This window comes from Vipera ursinii, assembly GCF_947247035.1.
Source record: "Vipera ursinii genome assembly, chromosome: 2".
Taxonomy (NCBI): domain Eukaryota; kingdom Metazoa; phylum Chordata; class Lepidosauria; order Squamata; family Viperidae; genus Vipera; species Vipera ursinii.
Window position 1 is genome coordinate 267,734,049 of NC_139513.1, and position 27,981 is coordinate 267,762,029.

The 27,981-nt window shown below is 36.8% G+C and overlaps 1 protein-coding gene across 1 annotated transcript in view; it reads right to left on the minus strand.

Annotated features, from left to right (window-relative positions):
* NDUFAF2 (NADH:ubiquinone oxidoreductase complex assembly factor 2) overlaps positions 1-27,981 on the minus strand; it is a 40,532-nt gene that overhangs the window by 4,384 nt on the left and 8,167 nt on the right. The window contains exons 2-3 of the mRNA XM_083356311.1: positions 14,055-14,144; positions 4,686-4,726 (exon numbers count right to left, since the gene is read on the minus strand). Coding sequence (XP_083212437.1) covers positions 4,686-4,726; positions 14,055-14,144 — 131 coding nt within the window. The remainder of the gene's footprint in view (positions 1-4,685; positions 4,727-14,054; positions 14,145-27,981) is intronic.

Sequence of the window (27,981 nt, forward strand, 5' to 3'; positions counted from 1 at the left end):
AATTTTACCAGATATCTTCCACGTTTGATGATGTATCTGATATGGGTACAAAAATGATCTCAGATAGTCGTTGCTGAATAACTATTTATTCAGTGACTGTTCAAAGTTAGTGGCATTGAAGGAATTGTAGTTATGCCAGGTCCACAAAGTTATGGCCACCAGTGTCCCTTAAGTCACATGATCAAATTCCAAGTGGTTGACAGCCTGCTCATACTTATGACCAGGAGGGTGATTCAACTCCCTCCACCCATTTTCCCCTATCTCTGTCCTTCCAGCTACTCTGCATTCTATTTTTGCCACCCTGTACTCCACTGGCCTGGCTGCCCCCAGTGAGCCTTCACCGTCTTCTTCCTCCCACTGCTGACAAGACACACCTGGCATGGTCCTTTGCAAGACAGCTGCTAGCTGTGCCAGGCCTTCTTCCCAAGGCAGCACATGCCTTTATCCAAATGACTCTTGTGAGGCTTTCAAACTGGATAAAATGAGTAAGAAAATACAGAATAAATTTTTCTACAGTAGAATTTGAATAAAATGCTTCCTATACAGAATTCTACCAGAATAAAATCCCAAAGTGTTGTATAACCACAGCTTCCTTGTTTGTCTGTCTGTCTATCTGTCTATCTATCTATCTATCTATCTATCTATCTATCTATCTATCTATCTATCTATTTATCTATCACCCATGTTATCACAGGGTAAATCTTAGCTTTTTAGCTAGAGAGATAGAGATACTCAGGAAGCAATAATTAATATTTAGTAAATGCTTGCATTTCTGTTTTTGTAAACTACTGTTCTAGAACTAAATTATCTCAGTAATGAATTTTATTCACATATTAATGTTAAAGCCAGGTTCTCTCATCATGCCATTCTACACTATAGTATTAGATTATATACTGTTGGGCAGCTTATTGCTTAACACGTGGAAATTCAGACAATAATAGCCAATAGTTAAAAAAACCATAGCTTAGTACCATTTCAAATGGTTCAGAAAGATAACAAATCTTTAGTTTTAACAAGAAGCATAAATTATATTCTTTAGGCACTACCTTAGAAAGGCACAATTTCATGCAGCTACCACTCTAACAGGTGATTCACTGGAACTGAGAAAATATGCCCGCTGTTTTAATTATAGAGAAATTAATAAAAGGCTTTTAATTGACTAATCTAGTCAATTAATCTACAAAATGTTGCAGACTACATTTAAAAAACAGAATATATAAACAGGCAAGGCATAAATAAAGTATGCACTAGAGTGTCACTGAAAATATAATTCTTTAACCATCCTGCAGTTGGATGATAGGAACTTAGAATTCAATGAAAATGCATCACCATGATTAAAGTTAGTTTCTCTCATGCTATTTCTGAAATAATATTCTTACAATCAAATAAGATGAGCATACACTATGATAACTAAACATAATGTAATTTTCAATTTAATTATTCTCTTCTAGGGATGACGATGGGGAGATAATAATTGAAATTTTATGCTTATTACTACTCAGTAAAGTACATTTTCCTTCCTTGACAAGAAGGCTGTCAAAACAAATAATTATGGAAATGCTCGAAATAGTTTGAAAGAAGACGGGAGCTGTCACAAAAAGTTTCTTCTTTTTCACATTTCACCTTGTATCCAACTGTGTAATTCAAAAGCCACCTAGTCTTTATTATTGCATAGCAAACACATAGCACATTAGAAATGAAAAGTAGTTCTTTACTGTACCTTCTATTTTCAACCATTTTCAGACCTCCCACACCAGCTAAGAAATATTAATTCAATTGCATATTAAATTCTATCTCCTCAGGATATTTTCATCTGCCTTTTGGAAATGTTTATTATTAACATTAGATGGAGCCCATTTGGTTAAGTCTTTCTGATCTTTGGACTTTGATTGGGAAAAAAAGATACAAAGAATAAAGCTATGTATTGTCCTAAAGTTAATGGCTCATGAAAAGATATTTTGTAACAGCCAGCCCAAATCTGGCAACAGTCTCAATGTGTTGAACAACTCTTCCTACCTCTCCTAGCTGTTACAGTCATTGCCTACAGGGAGAGAACATGCAGGCAACTATAAAGAGTCATGGTAGAGGAAGGTATTTTATGCAAAAGTACAGAAGAAAATTAAAACTGAACACATCTAATATGAGTTCTTTCAATCATACTGAAATAGAATTACTGCTGCTTGCACAAACTTTTCTTTTTCTTACAATTTTCCCTTCTTTCTTTTAATTCTTCTGTTTTTTTCCTCTGGCTTTTCTTGATTTAATAGCATTACTATTTTTAATGTGGCAGGTCCCAAGAGACACAGTATTGGGGAAAACTCTCCAAATGTCACTACCAGAGCTTACTTCGATTCAACAAACTAAGTGTCACAATTACATTACTCCAGGCATGTCAAACTGCCGGCACGCAGGCCGGATGCATCATGCCGAAACTGCGCTCACCCCATTGCTGGCAATGGGGAAAAAAGTCATGATACGTCACACAATGTCATGTGACGGCACAAGTTTGACATGCCTGCATTAAGCCAAATTCAATCATCTTGTCTGCTTGCTTATTTTTGGCTTAGCGTAATGTATGAACACTCATTCATTCATTCATTCTTGCATTCTAACTGTATTCTGCTAAGTCAACAGACTCATCACATTTTACAGCAATCCAATAAAAAGCATACAGCCAATTAAAACATCCGCAGTAAGCATCACTTAAAATCAAATTTGAAAAAAGTATAGAATAACAACAATAGAAAAAATCACAACCAAAGTATAAGATAAATAAAAGGGCTAAATTTAAAATTCAAACATGTAGACAATCAAGTAGTCATATGTTTAAAGAAATGTACCATCTCAAGTAGCTTCTGAAACTTGAGTTTTAATTGCAAGGAAAAGCTATTCCCTATTCCTGCTTGAGCAACCAAGAAATAGCATCTCCTGTCTCGATTTTCTCTTTCCTTCCAAAAGTAGCATACAGTATAACCCAGGGTAGGCAACCTTGGCTCTTTTATGACTTGTGGACTTCAACTCCCAGAATTCTTGAGTCAGCATGGCTGACTCAGGAATTCTGGGAGTTGAAGTCCCCAAGTCATAAAAGAGCCAAGGTTGCCTACCCCTGGTATAACCGGAAGCTTCTAAGAACCTACCAGAAGGGCTGTTTCTAGTAGGTGAAGACAATCCTGCAGATACCTTAGAAACAAGTTGTATAGGACTTTAAAGACCAGCATTTTGAATTATAACGGGAAACCTGCTGGAAAACAACGCAGGGCTCAAAGCAGAGTTGTAAAAATCTCTTGGCAAGTAATAGCCACCAACAATTTATACCAACTGCAGTTTCCAATAGTCTTCAGAGGCATTCCATGACTGACTGCATTGCAGCAGTATCAGAAAATGATTACAGCATAGGTTACTGTTAGTATAATGTGCAAGGAAAGCCACTATAGCTTGCTAGTAAGTAACTGTAATTTCATACAGCCAAGTATTTTAAAATACGTTGACGATGAAGGCTCCAGCATACTTGAAGAATGTAAGATTTGGGAAGTATGCTGTAATGGATCCAGAACTCATCCATTAGGAGGGAGATTGTAATGTATTTTGGTCATCCTTTCCCATTCAAAACCTTTGCAACTTTTACAGGGTTTTATTTACTTATTGTTTCTTAGCCTGGTTACTTGGTGCAGATATAGAACTGCAAAGATAAGAGCAGAAGAAAGCATGAAAAAAGCAAGGTCTTTTTGTCAATAGCTTATAGAGCGATGTTTTCAAGAAAATAGTACTAAGTATATTGGCAAGATTTGGGAATGAATCTTTGGGGGCAATAAGTGAGACAATAGAATAAAGGCTCAATAAAATACAGTAACTGACATTTCAAATTCTTTGCACACCTCCTGAAAAAGCGGGAAGTGGGGAAGGATAATTTGTCACTTGCCTCAATGAAAGATGTGGGCAGGGAGATTTGCTATAGAACAACTTCAATAAGAAATATGGTCAAAAGCACCCCTCCCTTCAATAGCTGTCAAAGACCATTTACTGCATCAGCAGGAAATTGTCAGAGGCTGTCTAATATAGAAACCAAATCAATCTATCTGGCAGCCATTTTAGAAAAAAAAATGTCTTAATAATAATATCAAGATACAAATGACCTGCCACACAGATTTACACATGCCTTAGAGAAGGAGGCAGGGAAAGGAATAGGTAATTTCTTTGGAGTAGGTCCACTATTCAGATTTTAAGATCACTTATGCTTCAAGTTCAACAACAACAACAACAACAACACACACACACTTCCTATATATTCCAGCACCGCTTCTCTCCAAGTCTTTTGGGACAAAAGTATCCGGCAAAGAAGTAGCAGCGTTACCATGAACTGTAAGATGGAAAGAATGTCACTTAGGTATTCCAGCCATTTTTAGCTTTAAGGGACGCGAAGAAGAACCCGGGAAAATTCAGCAATAAATAAATAAATAAATCCCCAGAATTACAGGCAGTACTATACGATCTTTTGGGGACCCTCAAGAAACAGACATAGGTATAGAAGCCAGAGAAATATCTTTATTGTTCCAATTAAAATTGAACAACCACACCGGGATGATAGCAGTGGACAAAAGCCTGAGTGAAAAGGCTGGAAGTTCAGCCTGGGACATAATAAAAATATAGTTTAAACAATCTACACAGTATGTAATAACACATCTTACCTCAAGTGTAGGTGGATTGTTTCTTCTTTTCTTCATCCATGCTAAGAAAATTAAAAACAAAAAATATCAAACATTTCACATTCTTATATTTCTTCTGATAACTATATATCAACAATATTTTATGAATTTATAAGCTGCCTTTCCAAATAACTTTTCAAAAAGTTACTTAAGTTATTTTTACCTTTTATAAGTAGTCCTTGACTTACGGTCACAATTAGAACCAGAATGGTTGTTGAGTTGTGGCTGATGTTACAATCTATGCCTTGGTTGTTAAATGAATCATTGCAATTATTAAGCAAACCATGTGATTGTTAGGCAAATCCAGCTTTCTCCATTGACTTTGCTTGTTGGAAGCTGGCTGGAAAAGTTGCAGATTATTATTAAATTTGTTTGCTGCCCATCTCACCACAATCACATGACCTCAGAATGCAGCAACTGTGCTGGTTATCAAGGGCCTGAATTTTGATGCCATGGTGGTCATAAGTGCAAGGACCAATCATAAATCATTTTGCCGTTGTATCTTCAAATGGTCACTAAATAAATGGTTGTAAATTGAGGACTACCTATATACAAAATTATGAAAAGATTAACCAACAGTAACATCATTTCATTATCATCAGTAAATTTAGCACTAATTTTAAAACGACCATAGAAGCAACATTATAAAATCCTAAATTAAAAAACAAACCTTTTTTTAACCCAGAATAAATCAGCCCTATTAGAAATATTCCATCAGAATATAACAAATGTTTTGTATTCTTATGGAACAAAACTCAAAATGTTTGGATTTTCTCCTCAATGGACCAATATGACTTGGAAGTGCTTGCTTACTCATTGTTTGCCTCAAGGTCTCAAAAATGTATATGGTGGTAATCCCTGATGACTATTACCCACCATCCATTTACATGTTTTAATTTAAATTTGAAAAAATGTGCAGGCAAAGCTGCAAGAAGCGTGCTTATTTCTATTTAACTGTTTTAACATTTTTCATTACCAAAAATTAACATTCAAATTTTGACCAACTTTACTATAGGTTTGGTGATGAGCAGCACTCAATGTGAACTGTTTCACATTATAACATTTTTTTGGATCTAGAACAATGAAAAAGAACCCTCAGTTTGTTTCAAGTTCCTCACTGCTCTTTCTAACCAAAAAGTTAAGACACTCTCTGATTAACCATTCAATTTCCCCACCCCCTGTAGCAGTCTTTAAATCTGGAGTAATCTAAATCCTGTGGTTTTTTTGACCTCTCAGAATGAAACACATTTATAGCTATTGTTTCTTCTTTATAAAATTAACAGATAAACAACCTACATAAGCGATCTCATTAGAAAGCTAAGGTATGACATGACATAAGGAAGGATACTAATATACAGAGTATGTAAAAGAGGTCAAGTCTGTGAGCCATAACAGTAAAAAATATCTTTGGATCTGTTCTATTAACTTTCTGGTGTTAGTAGATTGCTACACTGAGCCTGCCTCTTCTACTCAAGACAACAAAACTGGGGTCTAATGGAATGAATTAATTTGATATTTTCATTTCAGGGTTATTCTGGAAAATATGCTTCAACTTTTAGTTAAACAAGCAGACATATATTCTTTGCTTTCCTAAGATTATGGTAAAAACTGATGTAGATGAATTTGCTTATCAGATCATAGTTATAACTAATGTTATAGTATTGGATTTCTACACAGTTGGCTATTTCTTTTTATTGATCTTACATTTCCAAACATTTAATTATTCCTGTCACCATCTCCTGACTCTGCTTTGCTTTATTTTTACAGTCTTAAAAATGTAGTTAAATAAGATACATCATTGGCGACCTTTGGAGTATGTTGATGTCTATATCCTTTTGTATGCAGATGATGGTATATTGTTTGAACCTAAATGTACTTATGTTGACAGGAAAAATGAAATATATACCAGCATAATAATGGAAAACTAGAGCAAATAGATGAATTTGTGTTCCTTGGTAGAATATGTACTAAATATATATAAACAGATGGAAAATTTTAAGATGTACAAATTCTTCTGGAAATATTATTTGGAATCTGAACTTGCAGCAGCTCATGTTAGAGGATTTGCTCCTGAACATAAGCAGAGTACATACGGTAAATAATGAAGACAAATTAAGATGCTGAGAAGAAAAACCAATATCCACAATACAGTTGTCCTGGCTGCAAAGTACAGGCTTAATTAGACCATTATAGACTGATGAACTTGGGATAATACAATGGACTGAAGGCTAAACGTTTTTTCTGTGAGCCAAAATCAACATCAGTCACATGGATATTGAGAAGCTTCCGGCTCAATTAAAACACCTGCATTCTAGTTGTAAATGTATAAAAATGCATTAGCATAAAGTAATCGAGGATGAGGTTGTTAAAGGCTCCTGGAGTTGTTTTTGTATGGCATGGACTAGTGATAATGTGTGTATCAAAAAGGAGGTCTCTGCAATTGGAGATCAAGCAGAACCAAAGAAGATTGGTGGAAAAAATCCATTTTTTTAAAATAGGACAGGAGTCAACAAGGACAGTCGGACAAAGGAGCTGGAATCCTAGAAGCCCTCCAGATAGTTATTTTTCCCTCCTTCCAGAAATGAGCCCAGAAATAAAAGTACAAAAAGAAATACTATGAGTGGGGAAGTAAGAGAGTGAATTTAGCAAACAAAAGGAACATAAGCAGCAGATAAAAAGATGTGTGAAAATCCTTTCCTTCTTTTGTCTCTTACCATTTGCTCTAGTGGGCGAAAAGGTTCACTGGTATAAAGAGATAATGTAATCTCCAACAAAGGCAGATGGGAGAACGTAGCCTATTGCAAGGAATGAATCTTAGTTGAAAGAAATGAAAATAGTTGTGTACTAGAATGTATTTCTGCCTGCTTGACATATGGACATGAGAACTGGGTGTTGTTAAAAGAAACACTGAAGAAGAAGGTTGTGGGAATTGATTTCTTAAGATGCAAGCATGATAAAACAAGAAGAAACAGGGTGAAGAACGGATGGGAGAAGAATTGGATAGAAATTATGAAAATAGTACACTAAGATGGTTTGTTCGTACAGACATGAGTGAAAGACAATTAACTTAGACAAGAAACACAGAAAAGTGTGAATGAGTCAAGAGAAAGGGGAAGATAGGACACGTTGTGGTTTCTGAAAAAGGGGTAAATGAGAAGGCAACATGTGAAGTATGTTTACTTAAGGAAACAAACAGTTTGTAGGGACCAAAAGATATAGAGAAATACAGTGAACAGCATTGAAGAAATACTAATAATACTAATACTAATAAAAATAAAAACAGCAGCAGCAGCAGCAACAGTAGTTGGAAGGACCTTGGAGGCCATTTAGTTCAACCCACTGCTCAGGCAGGAAACCCTACACCATTTCAGACAAATGGTTGTCCGGACTCTTCTTAAAAACTTCCTGTGTTGGAGCATTCACAACTTCTGGAGGCAGGTTGTTCCACTGATTAATTGTTCTGTCAGGAAATTTCTCCTTAGTTCTAGGTTGCTTCTCTCTTTAATTAGTTTTCATCCGTTGCTTCTTGTCCTGCCTTCAGGTGCTTTGGAGAACAGCTTGACTACCTCTTCTTTGTGGCAACCCCTGAGATATTGGAACACTGCTATCATCACCCCTAGTCCTTCCCTTCATTAAACTAGGTAAAGGTAAAGGTTCCCCCGCACATGCGTGCTAGTCGTTTCCAACTCTAGGGGCCAGTGCTCATCTCCGTTTCAAAGCTGAGCCAGCACTTGTCCGAGGACATCTCCGTGGTCATGTGGCTGGCATGACTAGATGCCAAAGGCGCACGGAACGCTGTTACCTTCCCACCGTAGTGGTCCCTATTTTTCTACTTGCATTTTTACGTGCTTTTGAACTGCTAGGTTGGCAGAAGCTGGGACGAGTAACAGGCACTCACTCTGTTATGCGGCACTCGGGATTCGACCCGCCAAACTGCCAACCTTCTGATCGACAAGCTCAGCGTCCTAACCCACTGAGCCACCGCGTCCCTATTCATTAAACTAGATATACCCAATTCCAGCAACCATTCCTTATATGTTTTAACCTCCAGTCCCCTAATCATCTTTGTTGCTCTTCTCTGTACTTTTAGGCACACTGAGTAGTATTTCTTTTGTTTTCATACCTGCAATATATACATAAGTACTAGTGTTGTGCTGTATTTGGATCCAAACAGGCTCAGGTACCTTGGAGTTGGCAGGGAGACCTTCACTGTATTATCAGCAGCTCTTTAAATAAGCTGTGCCTTTTCCTAGGCTCACACAGTAACTATACAGGCTTAGAAAACATCTGTTTTAATTTTAAAAAAGTTTATGTAACTCAAGCAATTGATGATGGGTATCATGAAGTGCCCATGGCAGATCCAAAGTATCTCTGCTCACTCTGAAAATTTGTATATGTGAATATTTTCATCTTTAATATTTTTTGCATTAAAGATAAAGCTGCTTTAATTTAAAGACTTGAGTATAGCTGAAGTAATAAATATGCAGTACTTTGTTTCTATCCTAGACTTTTTAAATTACAATATCCAGTTGTAAATATACCAGGAAACTATGTTTTTAAGTTATTTTTTTAAGCAGGATACAAAGCAATCCTAAAAATGATAAATTATCTGCTTAGGATGTGATGTTGTTTAAAAAGACCAAGACTGAAGCACCGAAGCAGAGCTTTGTAAGAAAAAATAATATAAATAAATAATTCTCTTCCATTTCTCCAAAAAAATATTACAATATATTTTATTAATCCAAATTATTTTAATTGGTTCTGACTTAAAAATGCCAACCTGAATAAGATGGACTTGGAAGCTTATTTAAAAGAAAGCAAAGAGTTCACAATAAATTCCTCTAATAAAATATTCTATGGTTTAAATCACCATTTTTTTCTTATCCCCACAAACTGCATTTCTCCTGGGAAAGAAACAGCGAGACTGAAGATTATCATCATAAAATAAGACAAGGAAATGATAAATAAATGGTTTTCATACTAGGCCCAACACCAGAGCAATATGGATGTCTATTTTTACTGTTATTCTTCAAAGACATATTATCCCAATATATACTACTCAGTATACTCAAACTTGATTATGTGTCATCAAGTTATTTTTTACTCCTAGTGACCGCATAGATTTTCTCCATGATGGTTTCTCCTTAACTTGTTCCTTCAGGTCTTCCAACGGTACACACACACACACACACACACACACAAATGAATATGTTCAATGCTTTTATTGGAAGTTAGTAATTCTCAAAAAATTTCTACTACAATATGTGAACTGTACAAGAAATCTCTACTTCAATTTAGGGGGGGGGGAAATGAAAGCAGACCGAATTTTAGTAATTGTTAGTTGATCTGTCCCTTGTTCAAATTTTGAAACAGCCAATGTGTCATCTGTTTTTAGGAAAAAACTTTGTAAGTTCTATCCTAACAAAAAAAGCACTTTCATGGAACTGCAGCCAAAATAATTTCTAAGTGGAACAGTACCCTCCCATCCAAACTGAACAAAGAAAATGTAGAAACATATAGTCCAATTTTACAACATGCTCTTCCAGTTTTGTTAATCCAGTATAGTTCAAGCCATCTAATTAAACAGTTGTCTTTAATTATAAATATGGTATAGCTATCTGCAGCATGTGTTCACCATAATGCTACCATTTTCTAAGAAGAATGTAGCAAGATAAACTGGGTATTTCATATCCTGAGACCTTAGCATTGTTTCGTTTCAGTGCTCATCTGCATTCTCATTAGTATGCATGAGACTTCCATTGAACTTTAAGACTACTGGTGGCATGTAGCGCATTGTAATAAGCATAAAAGTGGGCATGCAAATTAAAACTCCGATTAACCACTAAATGTTACTCATTAAACAAAAAGGGACCAACTTGAACACAGACTGTAAAATAGAGTATGAAAAACACAAATGCTTATATCTCCAAACACATTGAAAGTGACTATATTTTTCATGAAGACTAACAATATGGAAAATGGATATAGCACCTTCTATCTTCAGATAGAATCAGCACCGAGAATAAAAGTAAATGTAAAGATTATGACCATTGTAATCTACACCCCCAAAAAAATGCCTTGCAATTTCTCTTAAAAAGAAACCTAGGTAAATATGGATGTTTCCTAGATATGTAAGTAAAAGCATTCCTAATCCTCTGTTGTTATGTTCCTGGGCTGAATAAGGAACACTCACGTTCAAACTTCTGATGGGAATTGGGAGTTTTGTAGGGGTTGGGCAAAAATCATCAGCTTACTTTTACTTGAGCGGGTTGGTAAAATATACCCACATTTTGTAGCACATATACAAGGAAAATACAAAAATACAAGGTAATAATAATCATCAGTTGAAGTAAACATCCTATGTTAATTTCTGTTCATCCCAAGCAGAAAGATGAATCCTATAGTCTTTGAAGAATTCTGTACTGTAGTTGGCTATTATCTATTAAGAAACTCTTGCTATGTATGAGCAACAATGCAGTCATACTGTTTAAATGAATAGCAGAGGGGACAGAGGACATCCTTGCCTTGTTCCTTTCCTTATTTCAAACTTTGGAAGTTTTAAATCGAAATATAAGACAAGATATAGAAATTAGAGGTTTGGAGTTAAAAGGTGAAACATATAAATTACAAGCATTTGCTGATAATTTGGTATTCATTTTGGAAGATCCCTTGAAGATTATTCCAAAATTGTGGAAGAAATTGGAACAATATGGTGAAGTAGCGGGATTAAAAATTAATAAGGAAAAAACTAAAATAATAGTGAAAAATGTTACGGGTAAGCAAAAAAATCAAATATCAGAGGTGACAGAAGTACAGATAGTGAAAAAGGTAAAATATCTGGGTATATATTTATCAGCTAAATGCTCAACATTAAAAGAAGACAACTATATAAGACTATTGAAACAAATAAAGTTAGACCTGGAAAAATGGAAGAATTTAAAATTGTCTTTACTAGGAAGGATAGCTACAATTAAAATGAATATATTGCCTAAGATTTTATTCTTATTTCAGACAATCCCGATAAAACTTGGGGGACTTTTTTTTTAAAGAGTTGGACTCCTTAGTTTTGAAGTTTATATGGCAGGGGAAAAAAGCTAGAATAAAAAAGAAAACTTTGCAAGATACTAAAGAAAATGGGGGTTTTGGTTTACCTGAGTGGACTTTGTATTATTAAGCATCTGTACTGACGTGGGTGAAAGAATGGATAATGCTTAGGAATAAAAGGTTGTTATGCTTGGAGGGACATGATTTACAGTTGGGATGGCACGCGTTTCTATGGTATGGGAAAAACAAAATTCATAGATATTTTCAAAACCACTATTAGAAATGCTTTGATAACAGTACGGGAAAAAATCAAAATGAAAATATATGTAAAAATTCCAAGGTGGCTATCAACAATTGAAGCTTTTTCACATGTAAACTTGTTAGATTTTGAAAAAACGTGGACATATAAAGATATTTTAAATATTGATGGGACATTAAAATCGAAGCAAGAACTGGAACATCAGGGTATCAACATGTCATGGTGGGTACGTTTACAAATACAAAATAGATATGAAAAAGACATGAAAATGTATGGATTTTATAAAGAACAAAATGTCTTTGATAAGATATTATTAACTGCTGATGAGAAACTAATTAAAAATTTGTATAATTTTTTGTTAACTTTAGAGATGGAAAGTGAACAAATTAAAGGGACAATGACAAGATGGGCGGAGAACTTTGGTTATAATATAGAGTTAGAAGAATGGCAAAAATTATGGGAGAGAAATTACAAATTGACAATGTCAACTGCATAAAAAGAAAATCTGTATAAAATGTTTTATAGATGGCATTTACCTCCAGCCAGATTAGCAAAAATGTTTAAAAATGTATCAGGCAAATGTTGGAAATGTAAACATAATATAGGCACATATTATCATATTTGGTGGACTTGTGATAAAGTAAAAGCTTATTGGAGAAAAATACATGCTTGGCTAGAAAATATATTAGGAGAACATGTAGCATTTAATCCCGAATTATTTTTATTAGGTATATTACCAGAAAAGACTAATAAACAAAATACATACTTGGTTCTACATATCATAACTGCAGCAAGAATAAGCTATGCACAATGCTGGAAAAATGAACAAGTACCGTCAGAAGAAGAGCTAATAAAGAAGATACTGGAATGCGCAGAGATGGACAGACTAACTATGAGACTAAAAAACAAAGAAGAAACAGAATATTATGAAAGCTGGAATTTATTTTATAAATGGTTGGAAAAGAGAACCAAAGAGTGAAATTTGTATATGTATTAATGATTTACGAACTCAGTTCGCACGCTGTTTGGAAAATTAACATATGTATGTAAAGAATAAAAAATAAAATTAAAAAAAAAATAAAACGCAAAGTTCTTCTCTTACAGAAGAAGCAAAATGTGGCCTTCAATTTTTTTTACAACACTCTCTAAACTGAAACATTTAGCAGTTGAAATGTTAAGTAAAAAAATCTAGTTAAAGTTGCTCTCTGTGTTTAAGCACCTGGGTTCTTATCTGTTCTCTTTGTAACAAACAAAAATATACTGCACACCTTCTTTGCCTAAATAACGGATGCAAAACAAAGCACTCTGAACATTTTCTCCACATTCCCTAAAAGGAGCTGTACTTAAAGAAAAAAAAGAGAGACTACAGCTTATTCATAACACTTTATTTCTATGCTCTTCACAAATCCTTCCAATTCAGTTCCGCAGTAATCACAAAGGAGACAAAATGCTATAGTAATTATAAGGATGCTTAAGTGTTGTGTTAAAAATGCAAATGCAACTGAAAGTATATCTTGCCACATATGGTTTATTTCCTAAATAATAAGAATCTTAGATGTGCAAACATATCCTAATCTTAGGAAAATCATCTAAAAAGATGTTTAGCTTACATGCATACTTGTCAAGAGTCATTCAATCAAAACTGCTTTTCTTACTTCAAAATGTACTCAGAGCTGAGTCTTGCATTGTTCTATCCAACATTAACTTGCCCAGTTTTTGTTTTAAAGTAAAGCCAATACTTTAGAACTGAGGTTTGAATCTAGGCTTATGTACCTAGGGCTATGGATTATGTTCATACCTCTCTGCAAGTTCCATTTTTCGGGGTGGGGAGGTGATATCTATTAAAAAGGTACAGCACTGTACATGAGAAATGATGTCTGGACAAACTGAAGAGACAAACGTCAAGAAAGACAGTCATCCCCTCTTAAGAATTCTTATGTTAGTAAGGGTGAGGCTAGAAATGTTGTCTTGTGTCTTTTCTGTACAACCTGGGAGAGATAGAGGTCTGTAAGCCATGCATTTCCCCAACAATGCCAATAAAGTTTTACCTTCCCACTCTGTTGGAATGGCTCCAGATTCATACTGGTATTCTTTTAGATTCACAGCTTTCACAATTCTTCTCTCTTTAATATTCTGACCTGTTTCAAGGGGGAGAAATTGTGGATTATTAAGAATGATTCCATATATTATCTTCAGTGTTGTAACTGATATAGAAATACTTTTATAGTATTTTTCCAGTAACTTGAGAATCGTAGCATGAAATAGTATATACCATGTTTCCCTGAAAGTAAGGCCTACCCCAAAAATAAGTCCTAGCTTGATTTTAGGGGTGGACCTAATATAAGCCCTACCCCAAAAATAAGCCCTAGTTTGGGGGCAAGGCACACACCTAAAAATCAAGCTAGGGGAGGTGTGGGGGTGTGGAGCTGCCCCACACATCCTGCACCCAGTTATCTTGCAGCCAGGCCTCTCCTCACAGGCCCACTTCTTCTGCGGCATCTTCTGTAGCTCGGCTTGCACTTGTCAGTCACAGGCCTTTCCAGAAGGCCACTGCAGTCAAGAACCGAACTATGGATTCAATCCATAGCTCAGTTCTCAGCTGAAGTGGCCTTCTGGAAATGCCTGACTGCAAAATGCAAGCTGGAGTTCCATTCCCAGGTGCAGAATGAAGCTGCTCCTTTGGCCGCAGAAGTAGGCTGGCTGGGCAAGGCTGTTGGTGCTAGAAGTGAATATAAAATACACCCCTATAAAAAAATAAGACCTGGTGCCTTTTTTGGAGGCCAAAAAAAATAAAACCCGGTCTTATTTTCAGGGGAAAATGGCATATACCTATACATTGTATATACACTGTACATAGTTTAATGGTATCTTGGTACTCAACTGCTTTGAAACTCATCAAATTTGGTGTTCAATGCATTTTTACACAAAAATTTTGTCCCAGTACTCATTGTTTGTTTGGTAGTCAATGTAGAAGTTAGAACTTGTCAGTGTTGGTTGCCTTGTGACTCACATTATTATTATTATTATTCGTTATGGGAAAAATATGTTTGATTTTCATTATTTATTGTACCCATTTCGCCTCCTGGAAGCAATTAATACCTTGAGTACCAAAGGACCACTGTATAGTGAAATGTGGATTCGCTTCTATGACAAATATAATGAGGGTGGCTGCTAGACTGTCTTCCTTCTTTATAGAATAGGCAATCTATTTTCTCCCCAGATCAGTATAAAACAAGTGATTTTGATAATGGGGAATTATGGGTGGGAATAAAAATGGGTGTGTAAAACTACCTCTGTAAGTGCAGAGTACAAATTATCTTATCCTTAATTTGGAAAATCAGGCCCAAATTAAATCATCTTGAGGTAATTAGAAGCTGCAAATAGTTGGTCTCCATGATGCTCATATTTCTTTAAAACTAGTATTTATTTGTTGATTGATTGATTGGGAACATCAACATCAACAAAAACAGTAAAGAAGATTACAGGGGAAGAAAACTATAGAGGCAAAGGCATTGTAGCCAGCTGGTACTGTTTGAAAAGAGCATTAAAGATATGGCAATAATACAATGATTAAACTAGACATATAAAGAATAGGCATCTCACAACAGAGATGAAGAGAAAGAATACTGATTGGAAATGGAAAGAAGGGCTAATGACTAAGGAAAGTCTACAAAGTAGTAGCTGACAAATATAAGGATGAAGTCAGAAAGCAATGATAGGGTAAACCAGATTCACTTAACAACCATGTTATTAACTTAACTGCAGTGATTCACTTAACAACTGTGGCAACAAAGATTGTAAAATGGGGCAAAATTCAGTTAACAAATATCTCAGTTAGCAAAAGAAATATTGGGCTCAATTGTGGTCATAAGCCGAGGACCACCTGTAACTTCTTGTTATGTATAAATATATACATGTACTTTTGATAAAGAATGAAATCTAATTCCTACATCCTAAAATGTCTTGAGATACATAGTTTTTGGAAAGATTGAAATTAAGGAAGTTGTTTTCTCTTAAGTACAGGAACTACAATATTATAACCATACTAATAACCTTCGCTCCTTCCAGCGTGATCTAAAAACTTATCTATTCCAACAAGCCGGCCTGGCCTGATGGATTTGGGTTTTAAAATTTTCTCACTTTATTGCTTTATTGTATTCTTACTTTATTGCTCTGTATACCGCCCTGAGTCCTCCGGGAGAAGGGCGGTATATAAAACAAACAAACAAATAAATAAATAAATAATGCCTAATAAAACATTTGCAAACATTTTCCTTTTCCTCTATTTATTTTATTTATTTTATTTTAATTCCATTTATATCCCGCCCTTCTCCGAAGACTCAGGGCGGCTTACAAGCTTAGCAGTAGCCTTCATTCTATGTATATGCCTGCTTATTAGGGCTTTCACACTCTATAGACACGAGTTTGTGAATGTTCCACTTAATATTTCAAAGCATGAATAAATCTGTACAATTTGTTTCAATTCACTAATTGCTTTATTAGTATTTGAACATCAAAGTAACCTCCTTTTGTTTACAGGTTTTAAATAAGCTTCCCCCTCTGCTTCCCTGAAAACCAATTTCAGAGCTGAAAGGGAAAGAAAAGGCAGATGATGGGGGGGGCACCATGGGAGTGGGGGTGGGAGAAAGGATTCCTATGAAGATGGCCTACGTTAGTGTGAGTATAACATTCATCTTCAAACACAGGACATTATTATAAAATAAGATTATCTGTATGACAAATTCTCTATAATTACCTAAAAATGCTTCCTTTTTTTTCTAAGATGAGAATGGTTCTGATTTGTGGCTGCATTTAGCATATCCTGCAGATGACTAAACATATATTTAGATATCAGCTTTAGATAGTTTTAGTTCAAATCAATGGGGCTGGGGAGGAAAGAAATAATTCCCTTCTGGCTGCCTATATTTTTCGTTTAATCCTGGTCAGTGTAAGACCTTATTACAAGTAATTTGTCATTATAACTCTGAAGAAAAATGCTAGCCTCACATTTTTTTGTCATTCCCCCCCCCCAACACTTCCCTTCAGGCTGCTTCTGTTGATGGGCTTTATGGAAATATAAATTCAATCAGCAGCTGCAAATTTCATGAGACGTCCATCTTCATGCTGAATTTGTAACTGGGTGTCAAAACAATCTGTGAATTCCTCCCTGATGAAACACACATTGAATTGTAAATTTCTGCAATTTTCTCATGTTTGAATTTAAAGGGCACTAAAATAGAAGTAGCTCATAGAAAGCATCTATCAGTTTAAGACAGGTAATTTCTTTCATTACTTCTTCATAGCTTTCAAGGAGTTAAATCATAAGAACCAGTGAACGTGACAAAATTGAACTATATAGTATTTTTAATATATGCAGAAATAAAAGATTAAAAAGCTTTCAAATAAGCTTTTTAAGCTATGTTAGTTTCATTTTACACAATCCTGCAACAATAAAAATTGAAAAATTAAAAGATTCAGTAATGCCAACATAATCCAATATTTGGGTTTTTTAAAATTCTGGTAAAGATAATAATAGCAGCTATCTCTATCCCCTTATAAAGTTTAATCAATTAAATATTGGTAGAAAAGAAAATAATACATAATACTTTAAATTGCTAAAAGAAAAGGACAATTGGCTCAAAGTTGTAATTTTCGTACAGTTTTCTATTCAAGTTGCATTTTCTTACACTAGCTTATAAAATGTGCTGATATCAGCTTAACTTGGCTGTTCTGCTTTGGACTTATTCCAGTTTAGCAGTGTCCTTCCAAAACTTATTTTCTGAGCTAAGCACCATATTCTAGATGAGGTATGGCCAACCAGGGTTCAGGAGAAGGGCCTTTTCTGCAGTGGCTTCCACTTTCAGGAACATCGTACTCCTTGAGGTCAGGTACACCCCCACATTCTTGGCCTTCCATAAGAGCCTCAAACCCATTTGGAGAGTGTTTATTGGGCTGGGAAGATCCCATTCCACCCTGCAGTATTCTGCTTTTTTAAGTTAAGCTTTTAATTTAATAGATAAAGTTTTAATGTTTTGTACCTTTGTTTTTATGTTTATATGCTGCCCAGAGTGGCTTGACAGTGAGATAGGTAGCATATAAATTTAATAAACTAATTAAATAAAAAGTCCATCAGATGATCAGTATAGTCAGTTAATTGTATTAAATAAAACAAAGATAGTTTCAGAAAATGGTGTACTTTACTAAATCAGAACAAAAAGCATAAAAATTCAAACTAGATTAGATCTCTTTCTGTCTGTCTGTCTGTCTGTCTGTCTCTGTGTGTGTGTGTGTGTGTGTGTGTGTGTGAGAGAGAGAGAGAGAGAGAGAGAGAGAGAGAGAGAGAGAGAAGAGAGGGGTGGGGGGAGGTATAAAGGTTTCCCTGTACAGTCATGTTCAACTTAAGGGTTTGGTCCTCATCTCTGTTTCTTGGCTTCATTCATCATATATTCATTCATTTTAAATGCGTTTAAGGATACTATTTGTCCACATACTGTAAATGCTCACTTGCAAAATAGAAATGGATAAATCATAATGCAAAAAATAAAATAAGATCACAGGGAGGAACTTGACAGTTCATTATTTCTTTCCCAACTCAAATCAATACTGACACTTTGCTCACACTAAGCACACAGCTTTTTTCTCTTCTTGAAACTGATGCCAGTCTGGTCTTATTTTATATATATATTTATCCAAGCTACCACTAATGCATTTTAATTTTGTTTTATGTCACTTTAATTAAAAAAAACTATTTACTTATATTCTACAAAAATCATAATTCAAACTAATTTCCGTATACTGTGAGTAGATAGAGTATAAGAGTTTATACTCAATTTATATAGAGAGTATAAGTTTATGCTCTGACATACTGAGTTTATATTCAGGCATGCAGCTTTGTCACTTTCATTGGGCTCCTCTGGCCAAATTCAGGGTAAATGAAATGCTCTTTTTTCCTGCTTGTTCAGCAACATTTTTCATTTTGATGGCATCACCTAGTCCAGGCATGTCAAACGTATTGCAACTTTTTCCCATTGCCAGCAATGGGATGGACACGGTTTTAGTATGATGCATCCGGCCCACGGACCAGCAGTTTGACATGCCTGACCTAGTCCAATATATCTTTAATTGTGAAAAAAGATACATAGCCAGAAAGAAATAAAAAACAGAAACATGTCACTTAAATAAATAAATAAATAAATAAATAAACCTTTATTGTCAAAGTACAACATGTGTACATTGAGATTAGCTGAGCCTCCCCCCGTGCTCTCTCCCCCCAACACACAGCGACAACAAACCCTCCATCCTACCACACCATGTGAACCAACTACACCACACACCGGCCTCCCAAGTCAATTCTGCATAAGATTATGTCCCATTTAAAAGCCTAACAGCCCAAGGATAAAAGCTATTTTTCAGCCTGTTGGTACAGCTGGCTATATTCCTATATCTCCTACCGGATGGTAGGAGAGTAAAGAGATACCGTCCAGGGTGTGAGTCATCCCTGAGAATCTTCCTCACTTTTCCAAGGCAACGAGCCCTGGCGATATCATCCAGTGGTGTCAGGGAACAGCCCACAATGTCTTGTGCTGTGCTCACTACCCTCTGTAATACTTTCCTATCCGCGGCTGTCAGACCAGCATACCAAACCACAATACCATACGAGAGGACGCTCTCTATAGTAGACCGGTAAAAGAGGGTCATTAGACGTTGTTCTACCCTGTTCTTCCGCAAGACCCTAAGAAAGTGAAGCCTCTGTTGGGCCTTTCTAGCCACCTAAGTTGTGTTAACTTTCCAGGTCAGATCTTCACAGAGGTAGACTCCCAGAAATTTAAAGGAGGAAACTCTCTCTACACAGTCCTCCCCGATATAAAGTGGGGCAGGTTCCTCCTTTTTTCTCCGGAAGTCTAACACCATCTCTTTCGTCTTGCCGATGTTTAGGTGCAAGTTGTTGTTACTACACAAACAAGTTGTTGTTACATTACAAACTTTTCATTGAAACTCAAACTCATTAACTGTTTTCTATTATAATTTTTTTCTGTAATTTCTTAACTTTGTTAAACCTGGGACTGTCCGGTACATATAAATTTCTTTTTGTTTATTAAGTTTCCACTTAAGTCAAGCAATTTTTGAAGATCCCTTTAAATTTCTTTTTGCAAGAATAATAAATATAGAGTTTGGAAAACCCAGTACAATCTTGGTGGATCAGAGGTATCTTCAACCCAGTAAAAATATGGCTTTTCTAATAATCATCTAGCCTTAAATTTAACTGTAAACCAAACACATTCCTTTGCTATCTACATCTTGACTATAGCAAAAATCATTCACTCTCTCTAAAGTAAACAGAAGAGAATATATGCAGCTCGAGAGTGAAATAGAGAGTGAACTTGGTTGTTTCATTGAATGAAACCATAAAGTCATCATCTTCTTTTTTTAGAAGAAATGTCTCCAAAAAAATCAAAGAAGCTTCTCCAGAAAATCAAAGATCTAAAAATAGAAGACAACAAAATTGTAGTTTATTCAACTTCACAGTAGCCTGTACATTTATCTATAGATCCAGAACTAGTGAAAGAATCCATGGCAGTAGTACTATACCACACACCCACCTAGTTAAGTACACTAAGATAGAGGAACCCAGAATAATGGACCTCATCAACTTCTGCCTCACTACCTATTTTCAGTTTGATGGACAAATATACCAGTAAACCCACGGGATCACCACTCTCAGGGCTCATAGCAAAGACTGTAATGCAGCATCTAGAAACTATAGCACTCTCACGCATACAACCAAAAGTATAGATCCAGTATGTAGACAACACCTTTGTTCATAATAAAAGAGGAACAACTGGAGAAAACATGTGAAACAATCAACATCATCTTCAAATGAGGGAAGGAGAAAACAGCAATACACTACCTTCCTGGATATCCTATCAGCAAAGGAAATAGTGGCAAATTACAAATTTCTATTGAAAAACCATGCAAATTAAACAAGTGCTCCATTACTAAACTAACAACCCAACCTCCCTCAAAAAGAGCTGGGTAAGAACATGATTCAGATGAACACAAATGCATTGCAGCAACACAATACACCAGAATAAGGCAACAGACTACTTATGCAACATTTTCCAATAAAATGGATACTCACGCAACTTTATCCAATAGCGCCTGACCACTTAACCCAGTACACCATAATTAACATATGCCATGAAAAGGGTAACACTACCATGCATCAAAAATATTTCAGAAACCAAGAAAACATTACAACCACACAGCATTACCATAGCACACAAACTAACAAAAGCCTTCCAAGTAATCCTAAGAAAACTACCGTATTTTCCAGCGTATAAGACGACCCGGCGTATAAGACGACCCCGACTTTTAAGAAGATTTTCAAAGTTTTTCGTCTTATACGCCGGAAAATACTTACATGCCCTGCCCTCCCTGTCCGTCGCAGAGGAGGCGAAGGCCCGACTGGCCCCGCCGGCCCTCCCGCTGATCCCGCGCTTTTGCCGGCCCCCGAGGCGCAGCGTTTCCCGGGCGGCAGGCAGCGCCGGAGGGCAGCCACCACCCCACCACGGCCGGCGCCCATCCTGCTTCCCCCCCCAGGCCTTGAACTTCTCCCATTGGGTTCAGGGCGGAGCAGCTCTGCCCGCAGCCTCTTTTTTAGAACTCGTGCCGCTTCCCTCTCACTGTCGGCCGAGGCGCGCTCGGCCCGGGCTCCCGGTCCCTCTTCCCGGCCGGCTTCCCGCCCTGCCCCTCATGGAGCTGGACTGGGCGTGCAGCCTCTCAGTGTGGCTGCTTTTCCTGGGCAGCCTGGCGGTGCGGCTCCTGCACTCAGACCTGTTGCTGAGCCGGCGGCTGCTGCTGCGCATGGGGCTGCTGGCTGTCCTGCAGGCGCTGGGCCAGGCCATCCTACTGCTGCCCCTCAGCGCTGCGCTCACGGCGGCTGCCTGCTGGCTCATCTCGGCCAGCACCGCCCGGCGGAAGCGCATCCCCGCGGGGGAGAGAGCGGTGCTGGTGACAGGTGAGTCCGGCAGGCGCAAGGCCCTCCCCTCAGGCCAAGAGCCAACGGGCAGCACCGCCTTCGCATGGGGAGAGCTGCCCGACACTCCCGCCCAGCCGTGTCCCGGAGCCGCGCTGGAGATAGCTCGGTTGCGCGGGGTGGCCCGGCTTTGCAAGAACGGGGACGCTCGACTGATTTTTTTTCCCGGCGTATAAGACGACCCGGCGTATAAGATGACCCCCCCAACTTTTGAGAAGATTTTCATGGGTTAAAAAGTCATCTTATACGCCGGAAAATACGGTAAAAGACCCAATAACCCAAGAAGAAGAAAAAATTGACGATATCTACAACTTATAGTATAAGAACTATAACAGCCACTATGTGGCTTGGACAAGTAGATTAGCAGAGCACATCTATGAACAACTAACAATAAGACATAATTTTTTTTCCTGTGTCAGAAGCACCAAAATGCTTCTGTGGCAAAGGGATTTGCCAGTGGTATCAGTGTTGCCTGGGAGGCGCCCAGTTGGAGGCTCCTTTTGTGTCCCTCTGAAGTTGTGCCCACTGAAGTGGTACCTATTAATCTACTCACAGTCACCTGCTTTCTAACTGCTGGGTCAGCTGGAGTGTGCAATGGGAGCTCACCCTGCCCCCCCCAGCAATGTCTTGAACACAAGAGGCAGCCCAGTGTTCTAACTTCATAAGCCACCACACTCCTTAAAAACATGATGAAAACTCTTTAATCTCATAACATGTGGACAGACTCAACCATAGTTTCAACTGGGAAACTGTGAGCATTCTAAATCATGCAAACCCCAAAAACAGTAAGGAATTCCTTGAAGCTTGGCATTCAGACAAATCAGCCATCAAGAGATAATATAAAAATAAACAATATTTACCCACAATTCAAAATAAAACAATAAAAAAACTAAAAATGAAACAAAAAATACAACATCTCTACCAGCCAACACCCGAATAAGCAGATACAAACAATCAAACAGAAATCAATATCTTAATCAAGAAAATACCAAGGGGAAAACCATACTTCTACCAACACTGGCAGGCCAAGCTACTGTATATAAAGTTGGATAATGAAACATCTGCCAACAACCAAACTCAGACCACCAAGCACTCCAGTCTCTCTGAAGTCTTCAATACCTCCCTACTGTGTGTACACAGTGATTACTAATACAGAAATTCTTTCTCCAGGGGACTTCTCTCCTAGGGTTTCATTCAAACATTTTTTTCTTGATTTCTCCTCCTATTTAACTTCTCCCACTCTAGTGCTTTGCTCAGATTTCTAGAACCAGAGGCCACTGTCATCTTACGTCCCTTGTTATACATCCACTAAGTCATTTAGTGATTCTATGGTACAGTACTGCTCAAATACACTGCAAGTGAAATCCTCCTGCCTAGAATACTTAACAGCTTTTTCTTCTAAGTGTGCATTCAGAATCATGGCAATTACTGTTACCAGGCCTCTGTGAATCAAACACAGCTGTATTTCACACTGGATTATGTAAATATTTATAACCTATTGGCTCTAATTCTAGTATTATACTCACACAAAAAGTGCTGGAGCTGAAATTATTTCCAACTTCCTGCTAGCTTCCTCATGGAATTTCCTTGTGGGAAGCTGTCAGGGAGCATTAGAAAACAACCTTTTTCCTTCCCCCCTTCCTGTCACTCTATTCCTTCCTTCCTTCCTTCCCACTTTCTTGTGGGAAGCTTGCAGGGAGAAAGTCAATGGGAAAACCAGCAGGAAGTTGCCAAGGCCAAGAGGTAGGTAAGTGGAAAAGGGAACAAGAGGTTATAAACCAGGAACCATATATGGGGATGCATGAGAGATGCTGCATAGGTTAGGAAGGGTGTGTGTGTGACCCCTAGAGATACTGTGCCAGTCAAGCAGGGCATGCTGGTATGTCCAGACTGCTGTGTCAGTCAGGTCAGGAATGGGGAGACAGCGGGGTGGTACAGGTTAAGAAGGCTGCGTAGGGGTCATAGGGATATGTAAAAGGTGCTGCATGGGTCAAGAACAATGCATGGGGGTCACAGGGGTGTGTGAGAGGTGCCACATTGGTCAGGGATGGTCCGAAGGGGGTGCGGGTGGGAAGAGATGCTGTAAAGTGTACAAAAGATGCTATGCAAGACACAGAAGGCATATAGGTAGTGTGGCTTGCTACATAGATCAAGGAATGTGCACAGGGGCTGGCAAGGGTCAGGGAGTGTCCATGGAGGTGCACATGAAGAAGAAAAACAACCTAGAACTAAGAAGAAATTTTCCAAGTTAGAACAATTAATCAGTGGAACTTGCCTTCAGAAGTTGTGAATGTTCTAACACTGGAAGTTTTTAAGAAGAGACTGGACAGCCATTTGTCTAAAATGGTATAGTTTCCTGCCTGAGCAGGGGGTTGGACTAGAAAACCTCCAAGGTCCCTTTCAACTCTGTTATTCTATTCTACTCTAACATGAAAGGCTATTAAGAAAAGTGCTAAAGTGAAAAAAATGATATTTTAAGCAATATAAAGGATTTTATTCCCTAATAATATGAATTACATTCCCAAGTTCTTTCCCCAAAAATACATGGTGAGAGAAACAGTCAAACTGTTATCCCAAAGATGCTTTTTCATGAGGCAACTGGACTTCCTTGTTTTTCTTTGAAGACGTTTTGCTTCTTATTCAAGAAGCTTCTTCAGCTTTGACTGGACGGTCTGACAAGCGGTCCATTTTCCAAGCTTCAATCATTTCCCTGGCTATTTTTGTACCTGCACGGCCAACAATCTTAGTAGCTGAGAAATTGAATGTATGTCCTTGTTCATTGCAATGTGAGGTTACTAAAAAGTTTGGGTCTCCTCATCTGACCGCTTGCTGGTGGTCTGGTGGTTAGCTTCCTCCCCGTCTGTCCTACATAGTCACAGGGCAATCCATGAAGGGAACTGATAAGTATGTAGATAACATCTATGTTGTCCATAAGAGTAAACAATGAGTTGATGGCACATAATCATCATTATCATTAAGTGATATTATCATGAAACTGGGCAAAGCCCTCTATGGCCATTAGAAGACTAAATAACAGGAATTAATAATATGTGAACACTGGCCAAACCAATTGATCTTCATAACATCTTACAACATTACAAATTTGTGGTTATTTTATCATGACAAAAATATTACCATTGTTAGTAAACATGAATAATTATTATAGATCTGATGAAACTATCAAATTTTCTTCATATTTCAGAGGCATAAACCTGCCAGCAAAGAAATTTTATGAAGGCATGGTTATACTTAGTAGCTATTAGCATAGAGTTGTCCAAAGAGAAAGCAATATAAGGACACAGCAATTCAAATTAAGTTTTATTTAAGATTTAAAAAAATGGGAGAATAAAGACATGACTCCAACATGAAATTAAGTTATTTAAAAACTGGCTGAAATTTTTCGATCACAAGTTTTTAATGTTCCTGCCTGAATTTCTAAAGGCTTGGAATCCCTGTAATGTCACATTTTGGATGGCTGGACACAGACACACACTATATAAACCAAAATTAAGGACAATGAGTTGTCTTATAGCAGCTCACAAATTAAGAACAATGATGCTGAGATAAAAATATTAAAAAATGAATTACAATTCAGCTAAACTGTCAGCTTTGTTTTGATCCATGAATAAGTTATCAACATTTGTTAGACATCAAAATTAACAGTATATCAAAATGACTGGCAGCAGTTTATATTCTAAGAGCTATGTTTAAGATTCCCTGTGCATTCTTATGAGTGATGTGAAAGAGTTTTTGTTCCCAACTTTCAATTTTAAGCTTCCATGACAACTCTTTTTTTAAAATAAATGAAAGACATCAAAATGAAGAACAGAGGGGTTTTTTTATAAGGAGGTAAATGTTCCTTTGTTCCTACTCAAAAAACATAATGAAATTTCTATTTTTAAAAAGTTCTTTAGATATAAGATGCCACATGTCCATAAAAATTGATCTGTAAATGAATAAGAGTATAGTATTAATATACTGTGCATTTTTGGATTTTCACTGTTTTTATTAACATCCTTCCAAATTAGTAAGAAAAAGAGTTTGATTCTCCAACTGAAATAAGTTTTTCAATTTTTTTTAAAAATGAAATAAGGATCCAGAACATTTACAGGTTGCCTCTTATTTGATGAGATGTTCACACTATTTTGATTTACAAGGCAGTTTCTAGATTAAGAGTCTACCTTGCCTAGAATAACATTAGCATGCAATAAGTAACACTGGGAATTGATTGTGCTTGAGACATACTGCCCCGTATGTGCCCAAACTGTCTAGTACAGGCTTTACCATTATCAGGGTAGCATTTGGTATGGAAACAATGAACTCTTGTAACTTAGTCAACACTTTCTTTGTTTTACTAACAAGGATTATGTAAAAACCTTGATTGATCAAAGCTATTGATGGTGACAACAATGGCATATAGCAAACTGTGACCTGGAATCTAAGAAGAGCAAATATAATGACATAACATGTTGTATAACAGTGTAATTAAGAAAAGGGGAGGGATATAACAGAACTCAATGAATTATGTCCATTAATCATAAATTATAAAATTAAATGTCAAAAATGAATTATTGTCACCAATATTGTTTCGAGTATACTTATGACTACAATTGAGCCCAACATTTTTGTTGCTAAGCGAGACAGTTAAGTGAGTTTTGCCCCATTTTACAGCCTTTTTGCCACAGCTGTTAAGTGAATCACTGCGGTTAAGTTGATAACACGGTTGGGAGGTGAATCTAGCTTCCCTACTGACTTTACTTGTTCAAAAAGTGTGCTCATATGACCCTGGGACACTGTAACTGTCATAAATATGAGTCAGTTGCCAAGCAGCTGAATTTTGATCATGTGACTTTGGGGATGCTACAATGGTTGTAAGTGTGAAAAATGATCATAAGTCACTTTTTTCAGTACTGTTGTAACTTGAATGATCACTATATGAACTGTTGTAAGTAGAGTCCTTACAATTGTATATCACTGAGAGTTGGGTTGCTTAGATTTTTTTTTAAAAAATTAACATCATCATCAGAATATCTGCAAGAAATAAAAGAATTGGAAGGGCCACAAAATAGATCAAGTAATAGAAAATGAAGAAGCTAAAGCGCTCTGGGATTTTAGAATTCGAACAGAAAAGCACCTGTCGCATGACATCCTAGATTTAACAAGTGTTGATAAGAAAGACAAAAAAGCTGGATAGTGGATATTGCAGTACATGGAAATAGCAAAACAGGAAGGAACTGGAAAAAAATAACAAAACACAAAGTCCAGCAGATAGAAGTTCAACAACTGTGACGAGAGAAAGCAAAATTAACAGCAATAATAGGGATAAAAATGCCAATCCAGTCTAAAAAAATCTGACTAACTGTACAATAATAAACACAAATGGTGACAATAGAAATACCGAAGATGAGTTTTAAGTTAAAAATGTGCAATGTTCTGAATGAATATTATTCAAGGAAATGTTTTTTCCCCAATTTATTGACAAGAACAGATAGATAAGAACAAGAAAAAGTGAAGAGAAAAAATGTCTGGGCCAGAGACTCCTCACCCCCCCCCCAAAAAACCTGATGATGACAGATGAATGTTTAGAAAAAGGTCAATATCAAATACATGGTTTAAGCATAAATCTATTCAGATATAAACATGATAAAGAAATAAATTTAAACTTAAAAGCAAGGTTGGTTTGATTGTTCATGATGAAGAACTGAGAAAAATGGTGAAGATATGGAGGATGAAAGATTGTGATTGTGAGGCAGATCATTGCTTGATAGCGGTAAGAGTGGATCTTGGGAGAAAAATGGGAATGAATGAAAAGAAGTGAATTATATTAGCCTGAAGGAATCATTCGTAGCAAATATTTGTACAAATAAACTATATTGTGCTATAAGAACTAAAGAAATGAAATTTCAAGTAATATAGACCAAAGTAGTTGGGTTTGACAG